General features: G+C 43.6%; 1 protein-coding gene across 4 annotated transcripts in view; it reads right to left on the reverse strand.

Annotated features, from left to right (window-relative positions):
• The window catches only part of RASGRF2 (Ras protein specific guanine nucleotide releasing factor 2), a 246,104-nt gene that overhangs the window by 41,067 nt on the left and 192,879 nt on the right, over positions 1–12,158 (reverse strand). For all 4 annotated transcript variants that reach the window (XM_043464746.1, XM_043464747.1, XM_043464748.1 and 1 more), the window contains one exon: positions 10,940–11,046. In XM_043464746.1, the coding sequence (XP_043320681.1) occupies positions 10,940–11,046 (107 nt within the window). The remainder of the gene's footprint in view (positions 1–10,939; positions 11,047–12,158) is intronic.

Raw genomic sequence — 12,158 nt, forward strand, 5'->3', positions numbered from 1 at the left:
AGTGTCAGGGACACATCTCCCCAGGAAGCAGACACTGGGAACTCTCATTCAGCTGTGGTGAGGATGCGGGGGAGGGACATTTGTAAGATCCTGGGCATCTTTAGGAGAATATCAGGAAGCACCCAAGTGCAGCAGAGAATACTGTGATCCGGGGAGGGACTCTTTCTCCTGAGAAAGCTCCAAGATCAGGCATCCCTACTCTGAAGGCTGTCTCCTGAGTGGAAAGAAAATCCACGACTCAGGAGCAGAGTCTGGGTGCCCGTATAGACGGGGAGAGTCTCCCAGGCAGACTGGTAGGAGCAGTACAGACAAGGAGGGGGTGGACCCGAGGACAGGACAGGGCTGGACACAGGCTGAGAGCTGTCAGTCCAGGCAGCAGGAGCTGCCTGTTCAGTAGCTGGTTCTCTCTTATCCATCTCATTCTTCCACCCACAACAGAAGTCTGCAACGTGCTTGTCCTGGCCAACCTCCATTTCAGATTTGGAGCAAAGAATAAATCTGAACTTAGTGCTTTAAGTTGACACTGGATTTTGTGTTTTCCTAAGCAAGGCCAAAAAATTTAAAAATTTAAAGGGGCCTCCTGGGGCTTCCCCAGTGGTTCATCAGTAAAGAATCCACCTGCAATGCAGGAGAGGTGGGTTTGATCCCTGGGTCAGGAAGATCACCTGGAGAAGGAAATGGCAACCCTCTCCAGTATTCTTGCCTGAGAAATCCCATGGACAAAGGAGCCTGGTGGGCTTCAGTCCATGGGAATCACAAAAGGGTTGGACATGACTCAGCAACTAAACAACAACAATAAATAAATAATAAACTAATAAATACAGTGCATGCATGTTCAGTTATGTCTGACTCTCTGCTACCCCATGGACAGTAGCCAACCAGGCCCCTCTGCCATGGAACCTTCCAGGCAAGAATACTGGTGTGGGTTGCCATTTCTTTCTCCAGGGGATCATCCCAGCCCAGGGATCGAACCCATGTCTCCTGCATCTCCTGTATTGGCAGATGAACTGGAAGCCCCAGTAAACACAGTATCTGCCCATAAAATCCAGTTTTTAAAGGGCCCTCTGTCATCTGTCAAAATAAGAAAAAGAAGGGATGAACTGATAATCTCTTCATTTTAGGACACCTTGATCCCTGAGGTCTTTGAACACAGTAAGTATAGGCCGTCACAGCAGCACCTACTTTTCTGCCTCAATTAGTCAACCGGGCATGTTCCCATTGTACCGCTGGCCTGGGGTTGCAGGTCCAAAGCCCAAACATGAGGATGTTCATTGTCCTTCCTTACTGAGAAAAAGCCATCATCTTCTCTGTGCGATTAATAACCCTAATACCAATGTTCCATAAAGATTTTGCTTTTGCTTCAGTAAACCCAGTCTGGGTATTTCCTTCTTCAGCAGGCTCACTGGGACCTTGGCAGGGACCACCCACCCAGGTTCCTGCTTCAGAGGAACTTGGGCCCTGCAGGGCAGTGGAAGGACAGGACATCAGAGCTGGGTCTGCTCCCTGCTGAACTCTTGAGCGGCCTGTTACATTGTAGCCACTAGTCAGTCACACATGGCCAGAGGCTACTGTTCTGGACACCATGGACATAGAAGCTTTCTACCACTATAGAAAATTCCCTGTGCAGTGCTGATTGAACGGCTTCACTGGTCAAATAGGGTAGTGGCATTTTGTCTGAAGGCCTGGGTTCAGCCCAGATTCCACCTTCACAGGGCTCTCCCAAGAGCAGCCATCCGCAAAGTTCTGAGCATCCATCTAGAATGGTTACTCTAACAGGAATTGTTGCTCAGTCACTCGGTCATGTTCGACTCTTTGCAACCCCATGGACTGCAGCACACCAGGCTCCTCTGTCCTCCACTATCTCCCAGAGTTTGTTCAAATTCATGCCCATTGAGTTGGTAATGCATTCCAACCATCTCATCCTGTCATCCCCTTCTCCTCCTGCCCTCAATCTTTCCCACATCAGGGTCTTTTCCTGAGTTGGCTCTTGGCATAAGGTGGCCAAAGTATTGGAGCTTCAGCTTCAGCATCAGCCCTTCCAATGAATATTCAGGGTTGATTTCCTTTAGGACTAACTGGTTTAATCTCCCTGCTGTTCAAGGGACTCTCAAGACTTTTCTCCAGCACAAAAATTAGAAAGCATCAATTCTTCAGCACTCAGGTTTCTTAATGGTCCAACTCTCACATCTGTATATGCTACTGGAAAAACCATAGCTTTGATTATAAGGACCTTTGTCGGCAAAGTGATGTCTTTGCTTTTTAATATGCAGTCTAGGTTTGTCATAGCTTTCCTTCCAAGGAGCAAGCATATTTTAATTTTGTGGCTGCAGTAACCATGCACAGTGATTGTGGAGCTCAAGGAAATAAAATCTGTCACTGCTTCCACTTTTCCCCCTTCTATTTGCCATGAAGTGATGGGACCAGATGCCATGATCTTAGTTTTTTTAATGTTGAGTTACAATGGAGCACTACTCAGCCATAAAAAATGAAATAATGCCATTTTCAGCAACATAGATGCAACTAGCGATTATCCTACTAAGTGAAGTCAGTCAGAAAAAGAAAGACAAATACTATATGATATCATTTGTATATGAATCTAAAATATAACACAAATGAACCTGTCCACAAAACAGAAACAGACTCACAAACATAAAGAATAGATTTGTGGTTGTCAAGGGGAGGGGAGGTGGGAGAGGGATGGATTGGGAGTTTGGGGTTAGCAGATGCAAACTATTATAGATAGAATGGAACAACAACAACAAAACAACAAGCTTCTACCATACAGCACAGGAACTATATTCAATATCCTGTGATAAACTATTCATATTAATACAGTGGAAAAGAATATAAAAAGGAATGCATATACATATACACACACACATATATAACTGAATCACTTTGCTGTATGGCAGAAATTAACATAATATTGTAAATCAAGTATACTTCAATAAAAAATTACATAAAAATTTTATACAAAAGAACAAACTGGTAAATGAATGTAATTGGCAAATAAAGGGCTTTATCCTGAATGTATAAAAAGTACACAAAATCAATAAGAACAATGCTAAAACTAAGGGAAAAAAAAATTGAGCAATGCCCAGGAAGTGGGACACTGACAGGAAGGGGCGTCTCTGATGCCAGAAATATTCCATTTCTTAATCAGGGTGGGAGATGCACAGGTGTGTACATGGGTAAAAAGTCATTGAGTTATACCCATGTTCAGAGCCCTTCATACGAAGTATGTAATATCGCAATAAAATGTAAAAAAGCATTTAAACCAAGGAATTCTTCATCAGCAGCTAGATATGCTTTGTCCATCACACAATGACTGTAGGAGGACAGAAGTGAGTTAGAAACATAGTAAGTGAGTCATCTTGATAAACTCTGTGAAACTTGCTCTGCCAAGGAGACCTTCCTGTGTCATGAACAATAATGAAGTAATTGGGCAGCAGTACTGTTTCTCAGTGATCTCATTACATTGCTCTACAGGCCATCCCTCCCCACCTTTTAGGATGGGCACTGGAGTTTCCAGAAGCTTTAGTTTAAGAACAATCTCTTCAGTCAAAACGTCCAATCCAACACATGAATCGAAGCTCCACTTCAGTCCAGAATACACCAGTTCCCTCCTGGCCCTGCCTGGCTGGCCTCAAGCCTGGAACCCCTCATGGGAGGCCCCTTCTCTCTCCCCCACTTCCTCTCTGCCTTCTTGCTATCACTTCTGACCTTCCAGGGGAAGAAGGTTTAGCCTGATATACTGGGCCAGGTGGAGCCTGGTCCTGGTTCCCCCTGGACATGGCGGATGGGACAGTGCCAAGCTCCTCCTTTTGTGGCATTTGTGGGATTTCTGGAGACCTCTCTGCAGGAGACTTAAGGCCCACTACCCAACTCAGGCTCACGCTCACATCTACCCTAGTGTCGGGCACACTCTGGTACTCAGTTCCTACTAGTGAATGAATGAAGGAGGTGAGAAAACAGAAAAGGGAGTAGCAATGTTCTCTCCATAAACTCTTTTGGGAAGGAATTTTGTTTTTGTCTGGTCTAACACTTTTAAAACACGTAGGCTAATTCCCTTTAGCTTACAATTAAGAAAATAAATGACTGTTTCATTCTCAGGTACTTGTTATTCAGACCAAGACCAGAGTCTGATGAAATGAGTTGCAACCTGTGGCACAGCTGCAGGCTCTTTTATCAATGCCATTCCAGGGTTTGTAATAACCCACAAACAAGATAGAGTATTTTTTCAGAATTAGTTGATCAATAAGACAACTCAGGAAAATAAAAATTGCTGTAGATTGTACATACGAGACCTTCCATAGATACTAGAAAACAGATCTGAGTTGCTTATAGCCAGCCTCGAAGTCCCTCCTCAACCCAGCTGTGCAGAGAGGACACAGGCAGAAACACTCATTCGAAAAGACACACGCACCCCAATGTTCAGAGCAGCACTCTTCACAACTGCCAAGACATGGAAACAACCCGCACCAACAGACGAATGGATAAAGAAGATGTGGTATATATGATATGGACAATGGACTACTACTCAGCCATTAAAAAGAATGAAATTTTGCCATTTGCAGCAAAATGGATGGACTTGAGGGTATTATGTTAAATGAAATAAGTCAGACAGAGAAAGACAAATACTGTATGATATCACTTATATGTGGAATCTAAAAAATGCAACAAACTAGTAATACAACCTTGGATCTACAACACAGTAGACTCACAGATATAGAGAACAAACTAGTAGTTACCAGTGGGGAGAGGGAAGGAGGTAAGGGCAATATAGGAGTGAGGGGTTAAGAGGTGCAAACTATTATGTATAAAATATGCTACAAGGATTTATTGTTCAACGTGGGGCATATAGCCAATATTTTATAACCATAGAGTATAACCTTTAAAACTTGTGAATCACTCTATTGTACACCTGTAAGTTATAAAATATTGTACATCAACTATACTTCAATTAAAAAAAAATTTTTAAAGCTCTGCAGTCCAGGAACCTGCAGACACCTTGTAATCAGAAATCGTGTCAATGACACATAAGGCTGCCCAGCATGACACCCCCAAGGAGGGTGCAGCTGCCCAGTGAAAACACTTTCTCTACTCAGACTTTCTACACACACAGCCTTGATTTCCATTAGTGGTTGTAGTCTCTGCCTTGGCTGACTTGGGAAACTTTAAAGGCTAGAAAATGACTTTCTGGAGAGAATGAACAACAGCAACATTAAAGTGTAAACTCACCAGCTATCACTGGGCAATTACCATGAAGTCAGCATCGCAGAGCCAGTGAAAGGAGATACAAGGATGAATAAGGCAGGGCGCCCTGTATGGAGGGAGCTTCCTGACTGGTTGGAGGGAGAGGAAATGTACGTCTCTCCTGTCCTCAGCTGGAAGGGGGTGTACCTATGTTGTACCTTATGTATCTCATGTTTCTTAATTCAACATCACGTTTAATTCTCACCACAGTCTTAGGTAAGGGAAAACATGGATAGTTTTTCTCTTTTTAGAAGAGGAAATTAGCCCTCAGGGAGTCTGAGTAACCAGTTCAGGGCCCCAGAGAAGATACAATGGCAGAGCTGGAAGAAGAACACAGCACCCCCTAACCCCCACCAACTCTGGGCTGCTGATCCATAGACAAGTGCATGTGTGAGAAACTCAGCTCGCCTTGTGGCTTCACTTTCAACATGGAAGGAGAAAAATGAGTGAAAAAGCATGACAAGATGAGGAGAAATTAGGGGGGAGTACATTCACAGGTGAGAAATTTTAAAATCAGGAAAAAATGAAACATTTTAGCCTTACCAAATACTAAAGAAAAGGCTAGAAGTTTCCAGGAGAGGAAGTGGCACCCTAGCACTACATTTGGGGGGATGGGGAGAGCTGAAGGTAACATCCGAGGGAAGTTTCTATTTCTCTGGAGACCCACACCCTTAATTCTGCAGCTCTTTATTTCTCCTGAAATAAGTTCAGGATAGTATCTGCCAACATGAGTTAACTGATGAGAACTGAGAAATAAATGCATGATCTCTAATACTTTACAGGAAACTCGATGTTCTAGATTATTTGTAGACAAATTTGCATCTTGCTGTTTCACTATGGTGGTTTTCTACAAATTGCAATGGTGTCCCCTAGTTAGTCTACCGTGTGAGGAAAAATGCAATTGTGAGCATGCTGTGCTGCTTTTTGAAATGAGTTCAACTCCTTACTAATTTTCTTATAAAGCTACTACTTCAAAACAGTCGAGTTGTCACAATAACGCTGCATTCTTCCTTAAATGGGCTCAACTGGTACTGAATCAATCAGATAAGAAAAACATCCTCTTGTCCAAGGCCTTCATTTGCGATGTGAAAACCAAAGACAACAAAGATGACGGTGGGACTTCCCTGGCGGGACTCCCCACTTCACTTCACTGATTAAGAATTTGCCTTACAATGCAGGGGACATGGGTTCAATCCCTAGATGGGGGACCTAACGTCCCACATGACATGGAGCAAATAAGCCCGTGGGCCACAACTAGAGAGAGCCTGCTCGTCACAACTGAAGATACCACGTGAAGCAACGAAGATCATGTGTGCCACAACTAAGACCTGATGTAGCCAAATTAATTAATTAATTAATAAAAAAAATATATGTGGGTTAAATGACAGAGTCAGATTAGAGCTCAAGTTTTCTGACCGGCAGTCTCAAGCCCCATTACCGCTGTGAGAATAAATACCTTTAAATAAACCTAGATAAAGGCTTGGAGCTGGGCTGTTAACCCTTCTTCAAGCACCATGGTGGTCACCTTGCCTGGGGCCTATCAAGTCGGGGGCCAGGTTCCCACCTCCTCTAACTCAGCTGGCTCAGGTGGTCCTGCAGTGGTGACAGGAGGTGGTGGGCACTCAGTGTGGCCTCCAGGACTGTGAGCTGAAACCAGGTCTGTCTATTGGAACTGTTTACCAACCCATTACCAAGAGCATGCCTTGACCTGCTCTTGATAACAACCCATTAATTGATTCCACTCTCCATTAAGTGGTCATGACTGAATGCTTTAAAAGCTCTGGTCTGTGCAGTGATCACATAGGAAATAGAATGAATTTGGGGAAAGAATATACTTTTATTTTAATGACATTTTAATTAAAATGTCATTAAAATTGAATTTAATGACATTTTAATTGTAATTCCAGTTGGATAAATAGAGAGTTTTGCCTAAAATCCATTACCATATGAAATTCTAAAACAGTGCTAAGTTCTTATCATGCTCTTCAAAATTCAGAAAAGAGAATTAAAATGAAAGTACTTACTTTCTCAAAATATTCAAATAGCAACTTCTCTTATAGCTTGAAGTGTTGTTACCAACTTGTAATTAGAACTTAAAGTCTAAGCTTTGGATCCAGGCCATGAGGTGTAATTAAAAGCACTCTGGCTTTAGAAATGGACAGGCCTGGGCTCAAGTCCCACCAAAAGCAAGTCAGTAAAGCGAGGAAGGGAAACCCGGACACTGAAGCCAGCAAAAAATGTCCTAAAGCTCTTTTCCAATAAGCAGAAACGTTATGGAAACACCTGCACTTCACGCGCTTACTGAGAGATGGTGATGGAGAACTCACTTGAATGAGGAAGGTGACAGGCTGTGTACATGATGAAGTTATACCAGGACAATCCGACACCAACCACACATCACAACAATCCAGACACAAGAGCAGGAAAGGTAAGAAAAGACAAGTGAGTGAGTGGAAAGAACTGCCTTTGGCACATCAGGGTCTAAATTTTATACAGTAATCGTGACAGGAGAAAAGACTGGATACCTGAGCAGCTTTATTGTCCACACATGTAGAGATGTACCACTTTGATGTAGAGAGGGTCTGGGATGCTAAAACTGATTGCAAAGTGCTTTCCCATGTATAAGCACATCTGAAGTTACAGGCTGCAAAGTATCTGAACTGTACAAACAAAAGCTAAAACCAAGGGTGCTTTTTGTTGCACATAGAAGATTTTATTTCCAAGATGACAGCTTCATTTTAGTCCATTTCCCCCACACTTGGAAGGGGAAAAGGGTTTCCTAGGAAATTAACCATGCACCATTTCTTATCCTGCCTTTGCTTTTCTAATTAAGGATTCAGGTTTGTGGCTGCCTTTCCAGCCAAGTTCACTTCAAACTGGCAGACTCAACTCTCTGGGACTAGGACATGAGCTCTGGAGTTCAACACTCCTTGGTTCAAGCCCAGGTTATACCACTTGTAAGTGCTGTGACTTTCGGTACTTCATGTCTGGGATTCAACTGGAAGATATAGATAATAAAATAAAACAGTAAGTTCAAGTTGACCTGTGGAATAGGTGTCCAGTAAATTTTAGTACCCTCTCCTTTCCATTTACAAAATCTTCCTCCCAGGATTCTGCTGCACCAGATGAAACTTTGCATCTGCTGCATTTAGTCATCTGTTTGACTATCTATCTATCTAGGCTTCCCTGTTGGCTCAGTGGTAAAGAATCTGCCTGCCAATGCAGGAGACGTGGCTTCAATCCTTGAGTCAGGAAGATCCCCTGGGGAAAGAAAATGGCAACTCACTCCAGTATCCTTGCCTGGAGAATCTCATGGACAGAGGAGCCTGGTGGGCTACAGTCCATGGGGTCACAGGAGTCGGGCAAGACTTAGTGACTAAACAACAACACCTGTTTATCAATCATCTCCTTCTATCTATCTAGGATGCTTTTGGATTAGAACTAAAGGCCACTTGGACACAATCTGAATTAAGAGACTCTTGCTTTCACGTCAATCCATTTTCTATTCCAGTAGCTAATGGCTTGATGCTATTCAGTCTGATATTGCCTGTATGCACACATGTATACCTGCATGTACAATGTAGCTGTTAAATCAGATGATAACACTTTACTATAAATCTCTTAATTATAAGTGATGGATTCAGTACACCAGTCTCTTCCTATCTATGAGCTATTTTTACCAAAAGTAAAATAACCCCAGCTTACTCTAATTTGAATTGAGGTACTTTTCTAGCTACTGTAAGTGTTATATATGAATTGTGAGGGACCCCTGTTTGAGATCATTAGAGGAAGAGGGCGCTGGGGATTGATAAAGGGGATAAAAGGAAAGTGAGGCTAACAGGGAAGTGAGGTTAAGAGTTTTTGAGGGAAGATGTGGAGGGGAGGAAGGAGCTGGGACCAGGGAAACCTGGGCTGTGACTGGTGCTGTGACTGCAGGTCTTGGCATGAACTTGCAGGGCCCAAGCTCTGACTGCGGAAGAGAACCACAGAGCATCTGCTCAACTTTGTCTATCAAAACTACTCTGCATCTCCAAGCCACTGTCAGACCCAGGAATCAGAAGCCAAGACTCTGAGTCAAAAATCAGAGATGACAGGATGGACAGTCAGGTGGCAGAGAAACATCATTATCATGTTTTATCTGCAGTGAAGCAAGAGGGATTCAAAGCAGCCCACTGAGATTGTGGAAAAGAGAGACTAGACATTTCCAACGAGCTAAGGATGGTTCTCTGAATTTGAGTCATATAGGATCCATTGTTATTTATCTAAGATGTACAAGATGAAGTGCTTACAGCCTTTATTAATGTGCTGTACTTGTTTTTATTTTAATTAATATTTAGGAGCTGTCATGGGCCAGCTAGTGGTGAGGTCCAAATCCCACTTGTTCCAATTAGTGAACTGTCCTGCCACAGGGTTTCAGGAGCCCGGCCCTCAAGAGACTCTCTCTGATGAACGGTCATTACCAAGGACCAGGCAGTAGACCTGTGATGGCCTCTGAGAACATAACGAAGTGAGACATGGGAATTCCTTGCATTTTTCTTTTCCTCTACTCATTAGCTAACCCACACTTTATATGTTTCCGCGTTCTGATCTGAGCCATGAAGGGCCCCCTTCTCTCTCTACAACTCCCCTTGCAGGGTGCTAGCCAGCCTGTGTCAGGAAGGCCCACCACTTATTGGGCAGTGGGGACACTGTTTGGCACAATTCATGCCCTGAATCAATGAGGCAAAGGGGGCCCTTGCTTTATTTTGTGAAATGGTGAAATGAATACAAAGTCTATAAACTAGCACTGAATACACACAAACAGGTGTCCTGTCTGCATGATGCAATTTAAAAACAGAATACAGTAGACTCTTGAGAAATACAGATTCGAACTGTGTGAGTCCACTTGTATGCGGACTGTTTCAATAGTAAGCACAACCACACTGCACAGTCTGAGGTTGGTTGAATCACTGGATGTGGACGAACCACATACATCACAGGACCACGGGTACGGAGGGCCAGATGTAAGCTATACACAAGTTTTCCACTGCATAGAGGACTGGTGCTCCTAACCACCACATTGTTCAAGAGCTGGGACTTCCCTGGAGGTCCAGTGGCTAAGACTTCATACGCCAAATGTAGGGGGCCTGGGTTCAATCCCTGGTCCGGGAACTAGATCCCACATGCCTCAACTAAGAGTCAACTGTACTAGAAACAAAACATCAAAGGGTGTGAAGGCAAAAGTGTCTTCTGAATCAGGCCGAGGAAACACTCCCGTGTCTGGTATCAGAAGGCTTCTTGCTTCCAGGGGCACCTGCTATTTACCCCCATGAGGTACCACCCCAGCTGACTCAACTGCATTTACAGAGAGGGCCCTGTGAACAGAGCTCCCAGGTGGCAGAGGACAGTGGTCCTGCCACAGCCCCGGCACCCACAGTGGGTGCTGCTCCTCAGAGATGAGAGGACGGGGAGTCCTGCCTCACTTGCTGTGTCCTGCCCTTGGAAGAACTCAACCACTGGATGGTGGCGGTACACATTTGCTTGCTTTGACCTGTAGGCCCACCTTCGAGTTTCTTCCCTTCAATATGCTCTATTTCCAAGGTTCAAACTCTAACTTGAAAGCATCAGGAGGTATTGTTAGTAATTTTTAAAGCTGGTGTTTTAAAAAAATCCTTGAAAGTAATTATCGAGGCTACTGAATTACCTGTGCGTGCTTTGAGACCCAGTGACGGAGAACGTTCAATACTCGGTTGGTGGCTGTTCTACGTATAATAAACTCTTTGTCGCATGTTCTCTCGGAGTTGTTAAACCCTTGGAAGGAAAAGAAACACACATGTTGTAGTTAAAGCCAATCCCCAGGGACCTGGAAAAGGTCACTTATTTTGGGATACTGCTTAATGACACTCACAAATGACACATCTTGGCAGAGGAATAAGTGGCTTCAGCTGGTCGTGGATTCTGCTTACTTACCTATGATGCCCTCAGAGGCCACGACATAGTTACAGGTACAATTAAATGAATAATGTGCACATATTTATTAATGGCCACTGATTAAAGCCACAAATGGTCTAGTGAAATTTCCACTTATACCCATCCTGTTGTATAACAAAAAGCCAAGAAGGAGTTTTAACAAAGTATCTGAGCCAACATTAGTTTATACTTTTGCTCCAGAGTCATATAACCACAGATATTTTCAATATTTGCAGATGGATAAGCTCATACCTTGGCTCACAGATGATATAAATACTCACTCATATAAAAATGTGCACTCACATATTGAGAAGAAGTATAGCATAGTGGTTAAGAACATGAGGGAGCTTCCCAGGTGGCGCTAGGGGTAAAGAATCCGCCTGCCAACGCATGAGACGTAGGAGACTTGGGTTCGATCCCTGAGTCAGGAAAATCCCTCAGAGGAGGGCATGGCAACCCATCCCAGTATTCTTGCCTGGAGAACCCCATGGACAGAGGAGCCTGGCGGGCTACAGTCTATAGGGTTGCACAGAGCTGAACACGACTGAAGCGACTTAGCACGCAAGCACATAAGGACATGAACTCCACGGCCAGACTGTCTGGGTTCAAACTCCTGTCCTCCTACGATATAAGTTACAGCTCCTCTCTGGTGATTAGCTTCCTCATGTCCTGAATGGAATAAGGGTATCAACCGCAGAGACTTTTTGGAGATTAAGTCAGTTAAGCATTTAGAGTGGCAGTTGGGAAAATAATGAGAATGGAATAAATGTTAGCTAGTATTACAACTCTGTCTTGGGGCAGGGTCTTCATCTCTGTGCCAGCCTATGTTTCTATCTTGGCCACCTCTTCACTATCAAGAAACTAATATTTCTACTGATTCTCTATTTTAAAAGATTTTGCTTTCCCATCATAACTAAGTGACTTGTTTCCTTTAAAAATGAATTCAAGGGGAC

This window comes from Cervus canadensis, chromosome 4 (genome assembly GCF_019320065.1).
Source record: "Cervus canadensis isolate Bull #8, Minnesota chromosome 4, ASM1932006v1, whole genome shotgun sequence".
NCBI lineage: Eukaryota > Metazoa > Chordata > Mammalia > Artiodactyla > Cervidae > Cervus > Cervus canadensis.